The sequence below is a fragment of the Mesoplodon mirus genome (assembly GCF_964341445.2).
Source record: "Mesoplodon mirus genome assembly, chromosome: 15".
NCBI lineage: Eukaryota > Metazoa > Chordata > Mammalia > Artiodactyla > Ziphiidae > Mesoplodon > Mesoplodon mirus.
This window is the reverse complement of record NC_138991.1, coordinates 24,506,904-24,523,363: the sequence shown is the minus strand read 5'-3', so window position 1 is coordinate 24,523,363 and position 16,460 is coordinate 24,506,904. Positions and strand designations below refer to the sequence as shown.

The 16,460-nt window shown below is 45.5% G+C and overlaps 1 protein-coding gene across 2 annotated transcripts in view; it reads right to left on the bottom strand.

The window, feature by feature from the left end:
• PIGU (phosphatidylinositol glycan anchor biosynthesis class U) overlaps positions 1-16,460 on the bottom strand; it is a 240,873-nt gene that overhangs the window by 150,198 nt on the left and 74,215 nt on the right. Inside the window, exons 8-12 of one of the 2 annotated variants that reach the window (XM_082644642.1) lie at positions 10,067-10,221; positions 8,313-8,456; positions 5,452-5,576; positions 3,030-3,172; positions 1,690-1,831 (exon numbers count right to left, since the gene is read on the bottom strand). In XM_082644642.1, coding sequence (XP_082500768.1) covers positions 1,811-1,831; positions 3,030-3,172; positions 5,452-5,576; positions 8,313-8,456; positions 10,067-10,221 — 588 coding nt within the window. In that variant the 3' untranslated portion in view covers positions 1,690-1,810. Of the gene's footprint in view, positions 1-1,689; positions 1,832-3,029; positions 3,173-5,451; positions 5,577-8,312; positions 8,457-10,066; positions 10,222-16,460 lie in introns of those variants that run through there. The other variant, XM_082644641.1, reaches the window with a different exon arrangement.

Sequence of the window (16,460 nt, the reverse complement as noted above, 5' to 3'; positions counted from 1 at the left end):
GTGGGGAAACCCCAAAGAAGGTCTCTCTGGGGAGGTGACATTTAACTAAAATTCTAAATGTCTATTTGCACTCTGTGGCTCCCAACAGGCCGGAGGGCTGGGCTAGTATAACCCTCATGATGAGGGGTGCTCTTCTAGCTCAGTTAATGCTCCAGGACGAGGATATGACTCGAGTGACTGCCTTGGTGAGTAAGTGCCTCTCTCTGCTACACCCCTTTAGTGATCTGGCAGCAGCAGCAACAAAGCCCAAAGCCAGCAGTCCCAGAAAGCATTTGACCCAACAGAATTGTCTCTGGCTCACAGCACAAAGCCAGACCCGAGCAGGCCGATGACACAGGTGTGCTGGATGTCTGAACAAACTGCCAGCTTATAGGCACCTGGCCTGCTGCTGGGAGGTCTGGAGGCTGGTATGACCTGTCTGAAGGGCAACTTGGCAAAATCTGCCAAAATGTACAATGCTTATGCCCTCTGACCCAGCAAATCCCACCACCTGGAATCTGAGAAAAGACTGGCATGTGTATATAAGAGTATGTGGAGGCATATGCAGGGCTCTTCCATTTATAATAGTGAAATCACCAGAAGTATCCTCAATGTCTATCAGTAGTGGCCTACCCAGTCATAAAACCCACAGGACATCCTACCACAGGAGGGATATCACAGAGCTGTTAAAAAAAATGATCTCAAGGTGAGATCATTAAGTGAAAAACAGCAAGTCAAAGAACAGTACTTAGAGTGGGATGTCTTTGTGTTTGCTTACGGACTCAGCTGTCTGTAAACACACAGAGGAAGTCTGCAAAGGCACAGACCAAACTGATTCTAACGATCACATCTGCCCTAGGGTGGAAAGGGATGGCACCCAGGCGAATCTTTACTCTTCATTCCATATGCTTCTATTTTGTTTGACTTCTTTTCCCTGGCAATAATGAATTCATGTGTTATCTGTATGATTAAAAATACATTTTAAAGAGATTTTTGAAAAAGATAAAGGACAAGGCCAAGAGATCAACCTGGTTTTTCTCTATAGCTCAGCCACTAAAACCCTCCATCTACTTGGCCTTGGTCCCCACCTCCAGCCCCATCCCCCTTTTTCCAACAATTCAGTTTCTCCTGCCTTTTTTTTTCTCCTGCCTTTGATGGCACCTGACAACTGGCAAACATCTCCCATGCCAATTTCAGAAAGCCTTTTCTCATAAAGGCAGCCCTAGGGAAAAAAGCTGTTATCTGGCAAGTTCCATGGATACTTCATAATCACTGCAACTTGTATTCCTGACCCACACTCAACACTCATGACCTGACAGCAAGCTGTGGACTATTTCAGTGGAGCTCGCCAAGCTCCCCAGAGGCCCAGGGCAGGCCCAATGCCGTCACATGCCAGTCATCACTTTTAAAGGAAAAGTAAGGGGATTTCAGCAAGACAGAAGAGCCAGAACAACCTTTTGGATTTATTCAAGGTACTAAGTTGCATCCCGCAGATTTCTGTTTGCATGGACACAGGTAGGAGGGGCTGAGCATCCGCCAGCAGTAACCTGTGTGTGTGACGGCAGAACAGACCCCCTGGCCTGGTCCTCTCCAGGCTACAGGGCCCTCCTCCATCTCTCTTTCTGCTGTACACAAACCAAGATAAATAGCTGGACTGGACATTACTTGTCCGGAAATGTCCATGCAGGAAATACCAGATCCATCAGTCACTGCAAGAGCCCTAACTCCCTTCTTCTTTCCCAGCAGCTAACCTTGGAGGCAAGCACCTCCCTGGGGATTATTCACTGGCATCACTGGTCTTTCAGGCGAGCCTTGCTTCCCATCCCGTCCATTATGCACAGGAAATGCCAGGCTGTGCCAATGACAATTGAAATGGTAAACGGTACAAGTGATTCTCATAAGACCTTGACTAGACAATTAGGACAGAGCTGACATGAGGGAACGCAGCACAGTGGATGAGGGGACTTCAGGTAAGTTTGCTAAACCACCTGCAACAGAATCCCTGGAGAGCTTGTTAAAAGCACAAATTCCAATCATCGCGTCTGGGAGCAGGATCAGGGAATCTGCTTTTTTTTTTTTTTTTTAACAATCAAAGCCACGTGATTGTGACAGTCGTAACATAAGCACAGGATTTAAAACATATTAACAGAGAATCTGCATTTTTTTTTTTTTTTTTTTTGCGGTACGTGGGCCTCTCACTGTTGTGGCCTCTCCCGTTGCGGAGCACAGGCTCCGGACGTGCAGGCCCAGCGGCCATGGCTCACGGGCCCAGCCTCACGGGCCTAGCCACTCCGCGGCATGCGGGATCCTCCCACACCGGGGCACAAACCCGTGTCCCCTGCATCGGCAGGTGGACTCTCAACCACTGCGCCACCAGGGAAGCCCGAGAATCTGCATTTTTTAACAAGCTACCCCCAGTGATTCTGATGCTGAGAACCACTGTTCTATGGCACCAAGGGAGAGGCTCTCCCTGGACCAGAGGAAGGTTGGAGCTCCTTGCTGGTACTTCTCATTCTGGGACCCGCTCAGCCTCCTCTCCTGCTATTCCCAGCTGCACAGTTTCTGCTCCAGACGCGCCCAGCAGCTGGACCAAACTATTCCTCATCTCTCTGCCTTTGCTCCTGCTGCTGCGAAGCCTGGAAAGTCTCCCCTCCCCTTTGCCTGTCCCCCCACCCACCAGCCCTCGCACGCTGCAGCCACTCCAGGGGCCACGCAGCCCAGGCGATTACAGAAAGAGGGCGGCCTCAGGAACTGAGCCTTCTTCTGAACTTGGTTCTTGCCTCCTCCAATGACCTTGGGCAATCGACAACCTCTGTGAGCCTTGGTTCCCATTTATAAAATACGGATAACACTGTCTCACAGGCTTGCTGTGAGAATTCAATGCAACAAACGTTAGCCAAATTCAGCTTCCCCTGCTGCTCTTACTGCCCTACCTTCTCTATGGGACCTCATTCTCGTTCCAAAACCTTATTTGGCAGAACCCAGGGCCCAGGTCGAATGTCTGAGGCTACAAAATGAATCCCTGTCCCTGTGCTGCCCTTGACTCTTACCTGCCCAACGTTGAAGGTCAGTGTGATGGCATAAAAGAAATTGGAGTTGGCACTTCCTGCATAAATCCAGAGGTGCCACAGGACAGGGAAGAGGAGGGAGCAGGCGATGATGATGCAGGCGAGGACAAATATGTTTCGCAGGACTGCAAAGACAGACGACGGTCAGTTAGCCCAGGGCTGACTCTCGCTGGGGCCCTTTCCTTGCAGTGACGGCCCTGCAGGACAAAGTGGCCCACGAAAAGCTTGGTGTAGCTCAAAGGCAGAACCCCCCGCCATCCCCTCCCCAACACACACAAACTCAGAGGCGCCAGGGTGCCAAGACGCAGACCTCAGACCCTTGGCAATGGTTCCTCACACCCAAAGCTGGCGAGAGGTCCTAGATTTGGACTCTACCTCCCACTGTGGGCTCGGCTGGCTACAGTCGGCAACGCTGTGAATGCCTCTGGGCACCGCAAGGAGGTACTTCAGCAAGACACTGCCCTCTAATCCCCAATCCCGGGGTGTCCAAGAGTAGCTCCTCTCCTGTCCCCAAGCAGGGTGCTATCTGACTAGTGAATCACGGATGGAAATGGCAGCATGAACCTCTCAGTATCTCTCTGGTGCCACAGCCCTGGGTCTTAGGAATACAGTTTCCATTCTCCTCGATTCATGTCTTAAGTCTCCTGCCTTGCTCTTCAAATGTCCCTCACTCTTCCTTAGATGATTTAAAAGTCTTTTTTTGACACCCTCCCTCTCTAACCTCACCCCCTACCCCCGGAAGGAATGTGGAATCCCACCAGGGAGAAAGCTCCCCCTAAAGCTCCAGGGAGGACCTGCTACACAGGGTGGTCTGCGGGCAGGCAGGCCGAGTTCCGCTGGGGGGAAGGCAGCCTGATGGTGGGGCACAGCCTCGGCCTCAGAGAGACTTTGGTGAAAATTCCTGCTCTGCCACCAAGTTCCTCAGAGTCTCAGCTTCCCCATTTCTAAAACAGGGCTACACTGCCTACTTCATGGGAGTGTTCCATGAATTAAACAAGTTGTGTGGAAAAGCTGGCACAGATGTATTACTGTGTGTTTTCCATTGCTATGGTAACAAATTACCACAAACTTAGTGGCTTAAACAATATAATTTATTTTCTTACATTTTGGGAGGTCAGAAGTCCACAGGCTCTGGTCCATTTGCTTGCCTGTGCAGCATGTAGAAGCTGCCTGCACTCTTGGCTCATGACCCCTTCCATCTTCAACCAGCAATGTCGGATTAAGTCCTTCTCACATTGTATCACTATGGCCTCCTCTTTTGCCTCCCTCTTCCTCTTTTTTTTTTTTTTGGACTTTAGTTTTGAGAGCAGTTTTAGGTTCACAGCAAAACGGAGCAGAAGGTAAAGATTTCCCATATACCCGCTGCCTCTATGTCTTCCACTCTTAAAGGCCCTTGTGATTACACTGGGCCCACCTGGATAACCCAGGATAATCTCCCCACCTGAAGGCCCTTTTGTCATGTAAGGTGATACAGTCACAGGTTCTGGGGATGATGAGATGGACAGCTTTGTGGGGGGCAAGGAGGGGACATTATTCTGCCTATCACACTGTACTTTTTTTTTCCTTTTAATTCACTAGGGGATATCTGACAATAGGATTATATAATATTATTGTTTCTTTACACTTTATTATATTTTTAAATAAAATAATAAATATTATTTAAAATTAATTAATTAAAATAATATCTTTTTTAAAAAATTACCACTTAAAAAAAAACCTTAGATCTGGTTCCCGGCAGGCACTTAGTGAATAGAAGTTCCCTTCCCCTCTCTGACCCTGACCTTCAGGAAATCCCTTCTCCCAAGTCAGAGTTTTGGGATAGTTAAGAGATGGGGAAACCCCCAAACCTTAAGGCCTCTTGTCTCAGTTGTACAATGACTTGGTTGAAATGCTATACTTGGGGTTCATGCATTGGAAAGGGGACTGGATTACAGATAAGGTTCTCAATTCTGGTTGTAAAATGAACTAACCTGGGGAGCCTCACCCAGACTAAGTAAATCAGAGTCTACAGGGGTGGGGCCCAGGCATCTATACTGGTTTTTAAATTTTTAAATTTATTTTTGGTTGCCTTGGGTCTTTGTTGCTGAGCGTGGGCTTTCTCAAGTTACGGCGAGCAGGGGGTACTCTTCATTGCGGTGCACGAGCCAAGATAAAATGAGCTAATGCACGTAACACCCTTAGAATCACAGTGACCAGGTACACAGCACTCAATAAATGCTAGTATTATTATCACTAGTCCGTAGCATCTAGGAGGCAGATATTGTGCCTCATGTCACTGTCTCTTGGTGCTGCCAGCACAGCAGATGCCCAGCAAATGCCTATCAATTCCTTTTTCCCTGGCTGTTTTCATCGGGGCTAGGTGACACAAATCTGCCACCAGCGGGTGAGAGGTGGGAGTACTCACATCTGTAGAGATGGTTCCACACAGGGAAGAAGGCCATGTAGAGAGCCACATCCCCCACTGTCGGGTAGGACTTGAAGATGGAGATGATGGCAATCTGGATGAACATGAAGAAGACAGGGTGCTCCCTGGGGTAAGACAGGGCAGACAGACAGAGAGAGGGAGATCGGTCAGGGACCAGGCCCAGCCCAGAGACTCCTGACCCCATCCCTGAAACCCAAAAATACTCTCCAGGGGACTTCATGGAGGCATTGGCTCTGCTACCCACAAGACACGGGGCCGGGCCAAGCAGCAGAGCAGAAAACTTCAGGGACCCAGAGATACCCAGAGGTGGTGAGAAGAGCCCAGCAAACAGTAGAGAAAGAGCCCACAGAGACGTTTCGATCAAGCCCCACCCCCGCCAGCTCTGGGCCTTCCGCCAGGAGCCGCCGAGGACGAGAACACATGAAGTCAGCGCCCTTTATTACTGAGCTTAAATGACTGCTTGTCAGAGTTATCAGGCAGCCACCCACGCCAGAGGCCCCTCTAACACTGGACCCAGGGCAGGAGGTGCCTCCTTGCTGATGCTTTGTTTCTCTGACAACAGGGTCAGTGGGGACTACAGATCTTTAGCTATGATGAGCTCCTTTCCAGAAAGAGAACTGAGAGCTGCATGCAGCTTTTTGCTCTTAAGGGCTGGAATTGGAGTTCTTGTTACCTTAAACTAGTAACACTGCCTACCGTTTCCTGAACCCTCACTTGTGCAGAGTTCTGTGCCAGGCCCTTTTCTTGCATCATTACATGCGATCCTCACTACACCTCAACTACCCCTCTAGATAGGCAATGCTGTCACCACGTCTGCAGCTGAGGAAATCAGGTTCAGAGAAGGTAAGAGAGTTTGTAAGTGATGGAGCTGTTTGTCTCTAGAACCCCTAAGCACCACCAATGCTATTCTCCTGAGTGCCCAGCAGGATCACAGCTCTGATCAGGGAGGATGAGAGAGAACTCAATCTCCTGTGCTCCTCCGAGAGCTGACCAAGTGCTGAAGGGAAGCCGACAGGAAGAAGCAAGGTGTGCACGCTGCTCAGCTACACCTAAACGACACGCACGTGGCCTACTTCCGCACAGGACCTGGATATCCAGCTCATGAAGGTTTTCTCCAGGTTATTGGCATGGCATTCTCCTTTTGCAGGTCAAAGGTCAGGGTGACTCAATGGGTGTAAATCTGAGATGTGGAGACAAACGTGTACGCACCCAAACACTACATAGCAAATGACTGAGAAACTCAGCTTGGCAAAGTCACGCAGTCCTGTAGCCTCTAGGAAGGGTCCAGCTACCCCAGTGAGCATCTTCCTAAGGCTAATCCAAGTCACTGGCTTTGGGCTTCTTAGGTAGCTGGTAACAGCTGCACCATTCCTATGAAAAGGCTAGTGACAATGTAGTGCCAAAAAGCATGGAGACCAGAACCCCCTGCAACAGTGCCTGGGGAGAGGCACCCTGGAGGGCCTGTTCTCACAAAGCTGGCACTGCAGGGGCCAGAGTGGAACTTCATATCCAGGCACAGGAGGGCAGCTGCAGAGGAGGTCAGGTATCTTCATATCTTCTGTCCCCACAACTCTGAGGTCCTGGCCGGGGTTGGGTGGAGGGGAGAGTGTCACAACATGGTGGTGCTACTGTCTACCCAGGAGCTGTCTGTGGCCTTTCACGTGCCAACAACAGAAGCTGCTGGAGAGCTGGCTACACAGAGTGATGAAAGGTGCTCCGGGCTCCCTGCTTCTCTCAGCCCAGTGGCTGGGCCTGACCAGAACAAGGGCAGGAAATGTGGACCACAGACAGCTGGAGAGCTTGGCTGAGTAAGGCTGCCAGAATTCTGGAGCCTGCTGGGCCAAGGAAGAATGGTTTTCTGTCAGATACCAGGCCAAGGCTATGTCATGGGAAGGAAACATCGACTCTGAGCTTTTATAGAATAGGAACCATGTGCATTGGTTCACTGGCCATGGAGAATGGCAGGAAGGTTGGAGCAGAGAACTCAAGCTCTTAAAATGTAAATCAAACTCTTCCAGCCTCCCTGGACCACAAAGGCATATCTATGCCTATTGGTACCTGTTTTCCCTTCTCTGAAGCTAGGATAATAGAACCATTTCTGGGACCTACTGTAAGTGACTTCTCTCAGGAGCCTGGCATGGTGCAGGGGACTGAGCACAGATTCTGGAGCCATGCAAACCTGGGTCTGAATCCCAGCTCCATGCTTACTGGCTGCGTGACTCTGGGAAAATTGTTCCACCTCTCTGGATGGCAATTTCCTCAACTATAAAATGGAAGTGATGATAACATAATGCCTACCTCCAAGAGTTGCTGGAAGGGTTAGGCATGAATGTCAAAAAGCCTAGAAAGGTGGGGTGGACAATACATGTTAGCCCTCTTACACTGCAGAAGACAGCTTTATAGGCAACCCTTTTGAGGGAAACTGATCAGATGATTAAACAGAGCTGCAGGTAGCCAGCCTCCCAACTGATACATCCTGAGTCCCTTTGAGCAAACTGTCACTGGGATGCTGATGAACACCCCAAAAGATCCACTTTTTCCAAGGATACCTTCCGCACCCCAACACTGCTCTTGTTTAAAACAGTGACTGGGCTCAGTAGCAATGTGGGTTCAAGTACCCCAAAGTGAGGTCAGAGGAAATATAGGGCTCCAAAGCACTGTCTCTGCACCCTGTACTCATGTGTGACTCTACTGCTGCGTACAGCCACTGAAGCGACTGAGGGCAGGGTTCCCTGGGCAAAAATGGCACAAACCCGATAGCAGATGTTCCCAGTTTGAAGGGCACCTGTAAACCTACAAATGACTCTGTGGACAAAAAACCAGCAGGTCCAACCACTTACTTTAGCTTTATGGCTAAGGGGATGGTGTAGAAGAAGACGTTGATCTGAAACACACATACAAAGAAGAGGCTGAAGTGCTCAAACATCTCTGCAAAGAAGTACCAGAAGAGGCCAATGTTTGGAGTAAGATCTGGAACGGAAAGTCTGGAATAAAGATAAAAAAGGGAGAGAAAAAACACAGAGAAGTTATGAATGATCTGCTTTGACCTGGTTTTCTCCTGAAGGCTTTGGTCACTGCTGGGCAGTCAAGGATGACTGTCTCCACAGAGATCAGGATGTGAGGGGCTCTCCAGGCAACCAGGATATACGTAATTAACAAAAACAAGGGGCAGAGACACAGAGAATAATAACCCATAAAAAATATTGCCTGAACCAAACTCTGGCATGCATCAAAGACCTGAGACAAGGCAAGGATTCGTGCTAGAAATCAAAAGACCAGCCCCTCTTTTACTGTCCAAGATATATGTGCTCAAAACCAGGAGAGGCCCAGCACTGTAGCAAAAGAGGAATGGGTTTGAAGTAAACAATACCTATTTTGAGCATTCTAAAGACTTGTCTGGAAGACAAGGTCAAAGATCCTGTCCCTGCCCATTCTTGTTCCACATGCCCACAGTAGGAGCCAGAAGACTGAGTGCCTGACACTGCAGTGAGACGTCTAGGGGCCCGAGGAGCCAGTGCCAGGCTCTGGCTAGGATCCCAGACCTTGTTTGAGAAATAAGGGTTTAACTGGAAAACTTTGTGTCTGGTTATATCAGATAAAGATTGGCTGCAATTCTGGCCGCTCTACAATTTTTACATTACATTAAAAAATATATACGGGGTTGAAACTGATGTCAATTCACAATTTTAAAAGTACAACAAGTGAAGCATGGAAAGGGAGAGAGAGGCAATAGTTCATGGTCAGATTTCTCTGACGAAGGCCTCCACCCAGGGCACGTCTTTGCTTCCTGCTGTAACTACATTTCCTTTTCTGTGAAATGAGGTAAAGAACACAATCTGTGGACCAGCAGAAGATTAGGAAAAGTTATTCATCGGCATTACAAACTCTTATCTGACGCAGAGCATGAAAAGCTGAAGGTTACTAAGTCATTGTTAGGCTCAGCCAGGATTTAACACAAATAAGCAGCCCAGAATCCCAAAGGGGAGCCTGCCACAGATCCCTTTCCCACCCTGGCAGATATAAGTGTCTATCACCCACTGAGCTGTGAGTTCCTTCAGGCTTGGGCAGTTATCTTCCTCAGCATACCACAGACAGAATATGTGGAAATGCCTGCAGAATTCATGCTGCAAACCCATTTTGATTTTCTCTAAAAGTCTGACATATTGAAGGTGGCTTTATTTTAAAACTGCTGGAGACCCTCTTGCAATAGAGGAATACATCCATTACTGTTTGGGATTGAATCAAAACCTCCCAGTCAGAGGCTCTGGATGTTCCCAGAGAGTGTTCTTTAATTGCACTAGATCAAGCCAGTGGTCCTCAAAGAGTGTTCGCTGGACTGGCAGCAACAGCATCACCTGAAAATTTATTAGAAATGCGAACTCTGGGGTCCCTACTCCAGACTTACTTAATCAGAACCTCTGGAGGTGGAGACCAGCAATCTGGGTGTTGAAGCCCTGCAGGTGATTCTGACGCACACTAAAGTTTGAGGACCACTGCTCTAGATGCTGCCTGTGCTTGCTGTCCCTCTGATTCCAGATGGAGCTGTGAAAACTAAATTAGCTTCCAGAGGTTTTCTAATGAGGTCATTACTTACATGAAGCCATAGACTGCAGGGATGAAATCCCAGGAACTGAGAAGGAAGAAGGAGAGGCAAACAATTACCACCAGGCTTCCCAAGTACATCGTAGCGTACTCCCAAGAGAAGATCCAGAAGGCTTTGCTCTTCACTTTCACGGGTATGTACTGCCGCTGGGAGAGAAGGCAGAGTGGTACATTTAAGGATCTCAAGGACAAACAGCAGTTATCAGACTAAACTTCAAGATCCCTCCTGGAAAACACAGGACACAGAATAGGTGAAAATCAAAGGATTGAAAATATATGCTAGGTAAACACTAACCAAAAGAAAATTAGTTTGGTTATTGTTACCAAATAAAATAGACTTTAATGTAAAAAGTAATGCAGAGATAAAGATGTTCTATCATGATAAAACGTTCATCAGAAAGATATTACAGCTCTAAACTTGCAGGTACCTAATAACATAGTCTCAAGGTACATAAAACAAACTTGGACAGAGCTACAAAGGAAAAATACACAAATCCATCATCAGTGGATAACTGGTAGATCTAATAGACAAAAATCAGTAATGAAGTAGAAATATGAATAGCACACTTCATGAATTTGTTCACAAAAGATCTTAAAAAACAAATACACTCGGGCTTCTCTGGTGGCGCAGTGGTTAAGAATCTGCCTGCCAATGCAGGGGACATGGGTTTGATCCCTGGTCCGGGAAGATCCCACATGCCATGGAGCAACAAAGCCTGTGCGCCAAAACTACTGAGCCTGCGCTCTAGAGCCTGTGAGCCGTAACCACAGAGCCCATGTGCCGCAACTACTGAGCCTGTGCTCTAGAGCCCACGAGCGACAACTACTGAGCCCCTGTGCTACAGCTACTGAAGCCCACTCACCTAGAGCCCTGCTCTGCAACAAGAGAAGCCATCACAATGAGAAGGCCACATACTGCAACGAAGAGTAGCCCCCACTCGCTGCAACCAGAGAAAAGCCCGTGCACAGCAACGAAGACCCAATGCAGCCAAAAAACAATAAATAAATAAAATAAAATAACAAAATAAATAAATTTATATAATATAAAAAGACAAATACACTTATAAAACAGTGTACCTGGAGGATTCACATTCATTTAAAACATTTTGGGGGATTTATAAAAACTGACCACATACCTGAATCAGGCCATAAAGCAATATCAACAGACTTTAAGGAATCTGTATCATACAGACCCCATTCTCTGACCATAATGCAATTTCTCAAAATCATTAATAAAAAGATAACCTAAAAATACATTAGGAAAGTGTTAAACAATTTTGCAAATAACTCAGGAGTCAAAGAAGGAATGATAATAGATAGCTTTGATGTTAGAAATTAATGGTTGGGACTTCCCTGGTGGTGCAGTGGTTGGGAGTCTGCCTGCCAATGCAGGGGACATGGGTTTGAGCCCTGGTCCGGGAAGATCCCACATGCTGTGGAGCAACTAAGCCCATGCGCCACAACTACTGAGCCTGAGCTCTAGTGCCCGTGAGCCACAACGGCTGAGTCCATGTGCTGCAACTACTGAGGCCCGCATGCCTGGAGCCTGTGCTCCACGACGGGAGAGGCCACCGCAATGAGAAGCCTGCACACTGCAACAAAGAGTAGCTCCTGCTCACCACAACCGGAGAAAACCCATGCGCAGCAATGAAGACCCAAAGCAGCCAAAAATAAATAAATAAATTTATTTTTTTTTAAAGTTATAAAAAAAGAAATTAATGGTTATAAGAGAATTCCCTGGCAGTCCCTAGTGGTTAGGACTCCGTGCTTCCACTGCTGGGGGCCTGGGTTCAATCCCTGATTGGGGAACTAAGATTCTGCAAACAACGCAGCACAGCCAAAAAAAAAGAAAGAAATTAATGGTTATGAAAATACCTTATATCACTATTCAGGTAACACAGATAAAACAGTACTCTGAGGGAAACATACAACCATATTAACCATATTTGAATAGAAGGCTGAAAATAAATAAACATCCTTTTTAAGATATTAGAAAAAGAACAGAATACACTTCAAAAAAAAGGAAGGAAATAATAAAAGTAAGAGTAGAATCTGTGGAAACAGAAAACAAAGTTATAACATAGGCACACCTCATTTTACTGCACTTTGCTTTATTGCACTTCACAGATACTGCGATTTTCACAATCTGGAGGTTTGTGGCAACCCTATGGACACCATTTTTCCAAAAGCATTTGATCACTTCATATCTCTGTGTCACATTTTGGTAATTCTTGCAATATTTCAAACTTTTTCATTATTATTGTTATGGTGACCTGTGATCAGTGATCTTTGATGTTACTATTGTAATTGCCTTGGTAAACCATGAACTGCATCCGTACAAGACAGCGAACTTAATTGATAAATGTGTGTGCTCTGACTGCTCCACTGACCAACTGTTCCCCTGTCTCATTCCCTCTCCTCAGGCCTCCCTATTCCCTGAGACATAACAATATTGAAATAAGGCCAACTAATAACCCTACAATGGCCTCTAAGTGTTCAAATCAAAGGAAGTGTTGCACACTTCTCACTTTAAATCAAAAGCTAGAAATAGGCTAGCCTGAACCAAGATGGCGGAGTAGAAGGACGTGCTCTCACTCCCTCTTGCGAGAACACCAGAATCACAACTAGCTGTTGGACAGTCATCGACAGGAAGACACTGGAACTCACCAAAAAAGATACCCCACATCCAAAGACAAAGGAAAAGCCACAATGAGACGGTAGGAGGGGCACAATCACAGCAAAACCAAATCCCTAACTGCTGGGTGGGTGACTCACAGACTGGAGAACACTTACACCACAGAAGCCCACCCACTGGAGTGAAGGTTCTGAGCCTCACGTCAGGCTTCCCAACCTGGGGGTCTGGCAACGGGAGAAGGAATTCCTAGAGAATCAGACTTTGAAGGCTAGTGGGATTTGATTGTAGGACTTTAACAGGACTGGGGGAAACAGAGACTCCACTCTTGGAGGGCACACACAAAGTAGTGTGTGCATCGGGACCCAGGGGAAGGAACAGTGACCCCAGGAGAGACTGAACCACACCTACCTGCTGGTGTTGGAGGGTCTCCTGCAGAGGCGGGGGGGTGGCTGTGGCTCACCGTAGGGACAAGAACACTGGCAGCAGAAGTTCTGGGGAAGTACTCCTTGGCGTGAGCTCTCCCAGAGTCAGCCATTAGCCCTACCAAAGAGCCCAGGTAGGCTCCAGTGTTGGGTTACCTCAGGCCAAACAACGAACAGGGAGGGAACCCAGCCCCACCCATCAGCAGTCAAACAGATCAAAGTTTTACTGAGCTCTGCCCACCAGAGCAACACCCAGCTCTACCCACCACCAGTCCCTCCCACCAGGAAACCTGCACAAGCCTCTTAGATAGCCTCATCCACAAGAGGGCAGACAGCAGAAGCAAGAAGAACTACAGTCCTGCAGTCTGTGGAACAAAAACCACATTCACAGAAAGATAGACAAGATGAAAAGGCAGAGGGCTACGTACCAGATGAAGGAACAAGATAACACCCCAGAAAAACAACTAAATGAAGTGGAGATAGGCAACGTTCCAGAAAAAGAATTCAGAATAATGATAGTGAAGATGATCCAGGACCTCAGAAAAAGAATGGAGGCAAAGATCGAGAAGATGCAAGAAATGTTTAACAAAGACCTAGAAGAATTAAAGAACAAAGAAACAGAGATGAACAATACAATAACTGAAATGAAAACTACACTAGAAGGAATCAACAGCAGAATAACTGAGGCAGAAGAACGGATAAGCGACCTAGAAGACAGAATGGTGGAATACACAGCCATGGAACAGAATAAAGAAAACAGAATGAAAAGAAATGAAGACAGCCTAAGAGACCTCTGGGACAACATTAAATGCAACAACATTCGCATTATAGGGGTCCCAGAAGGAGAAGAGAGAGAGAAAGGACCAGAGAAAATATTTCAAGAGATTATAGTCGAAAATTTCCCTAACATGGGAAAGGAAATACCACCCAAGTCCAGGAAGCGCAGTGAGTCCCATACAGGATAAAACCAAGGAGAAACACGCCAAGACACATAGTAATCAAATGGGCAAAAATTAAAGACAAAGAAAAATTATTGAAAGCAGCAAGGGAAAAATGACAAATAACATACAAGGGAACTCCCAGAAGGGTAACAGCTGATTTCTCAGCAGAAACTCTACAAGCCAGAAGGGACTGGCATGATATATTTAAAGTGATGAAAGGGAAGAAACTACAACCAAGATTACTCTACCCAGCAAGGATCTCATTCAGATTCGATGGAGAGGTCAAAAGCGTTACAGACAAGCAAAACCTAAGAGAATTCAGCACCACCAAACCAGCTTACAACAAATGCTAAAGGAACTTCTCTAAGTGGGAAACACAAGAGAAGAAAAGGACCTACAAAACCAAACCCAAAACAGTTAAGAAAATGGTCATAGGGACATACATATCAATAATTACCTTAAACGTGAATGGATTAAATGCTCCAGCCAAAAGACACAGGCTTGCTGAATGGATACAAAAACAAGAACCATATATATGCTGTCTATAAGAGACCCACTTCAGACCTAGGGACACGTACAGACTGAAAGTGAGGGGATGGAAAAAGATATTCCATGCAAATGGAAATCAAAAGAAATCTGGAGCAGCGATACTCATATCAGATAAAATAGACTTTAAAATAAAGAAAATTACAAGAGACAAGGAAGGACATTACATAATGATCAAGGGATCAATCCAAGAAGAAGATATAACAATTATAAATATATATGCACCCAATATAGCAGCACCTCAATATATAAGGCAACTGCTAACAGCTGTAAAAGAGGAAATTGACAGTAACACAATAATAGTGGGAGACTTTAACACCTCACTTACACCAAAGGACAGATCATCCAAAATGAAAATAAATAAGGAAACAGAAGCTTTAAATAACACAATAGACCAGATAGATTTAATTGATATTTATAGGACATTCCATCCAAAAACAGCAGATTACACTTTCTTCTCAAGTGCACACAGAACATTCTCCAGGATAGATCACATCTTGGGTCACAAATCAAGCCTCAGTAAATTTAAGGAAATTGAAATCATATCAAGCATCCTTTCTAACCACAACGTTATGAGACTAGAAATCAATTACAGGGAAAAGAACGTAAAAAACACAAACACATGGAGGCTAAACAATATGTTACTAAATAACCAGGAGATCACTGTAGAAATCAAAGAGGAAATCAAAAAATACCTAGAGACAAATGACAATGAAAACACAACAATCCAAAACCTATGGGACACAGCAAAAGCAGTTCTAAGAGGGAAGTTTATAGCAATACAAGCCTACCTCAAGAAACAAGAAAAATCTCCAATAAACAACTTAACCTTACACCTAAACGAACTAGAGAAAGAAGAACAAACAAAACCCAAAGTTAGCGGAAGGAAAAATCATAAAGATCAGAGCAGAAATAAATGACATAGAAACAAAGAAAACAATAGCAAAGATCAATAAAACTGAAAGCTGGTTCTTTGAGAAGATAAATGAAATTGATAAACCATTAGCCAGACTCATCAAGAAAAAGAGGGAGAGGACTCAAATCAATAAAATTAGAAATGAAAAAGGAGAAGTTACAACAGACACCGCAGAAATACAAAGCATCCTAAGAGACTATTACAAGCAATTCTATGCCAACAAAATGGACAACATGGAAGAAATGGACAAATTCTTATAACCATCCAAGACTGAAACAGGAAGAAATAGAAAATATGAATAGACCAATCACAAGTAATAAAATTGAAACGGTGATTAAAAATCTTCCAAAAACAAAAGTCCAGGACCAGATGGCTTCACAGGTGAATTCTATCAAACATTTAGAGAAGAGCTAACACCCATCTTTCTCAAACTCTTCCAAAAAACTGCAGACGAAGGAACACTCCCAAACTCATATTATGAGGCCACCATCACCCTGATAGCAAAACCAGACAAAGATACTACAAAAAAAGAAAATTACAGACCAATATCACTGATGAATATAGATGCAAAAATTCTCAACAAAATACTAGCAAACAGAATCCAACAGGACATTAAAAGAATCATACACCATGATCAAGTGGGATTTATCCCATGGATGCAAGGATTCTTCAATATACACAAATCAATCAATGTGATACACCATATTAACAAACCGAAGAATAAAAACCATATGATCATCTCAATAGATGCAGAAAAAGCTTCTGACAAAATTCAACGTCCATTTATGATAAACACTCTCCAGAAAGTGGGCATAGAGGGAATCTACCTCAACATAATAAAGGCTATATATGACAAACCCACAGCAAGCACCATTCTCAATGGTGAAACACTGAAAGCATTTCCTCTAAGATCAAGAACAAGACAA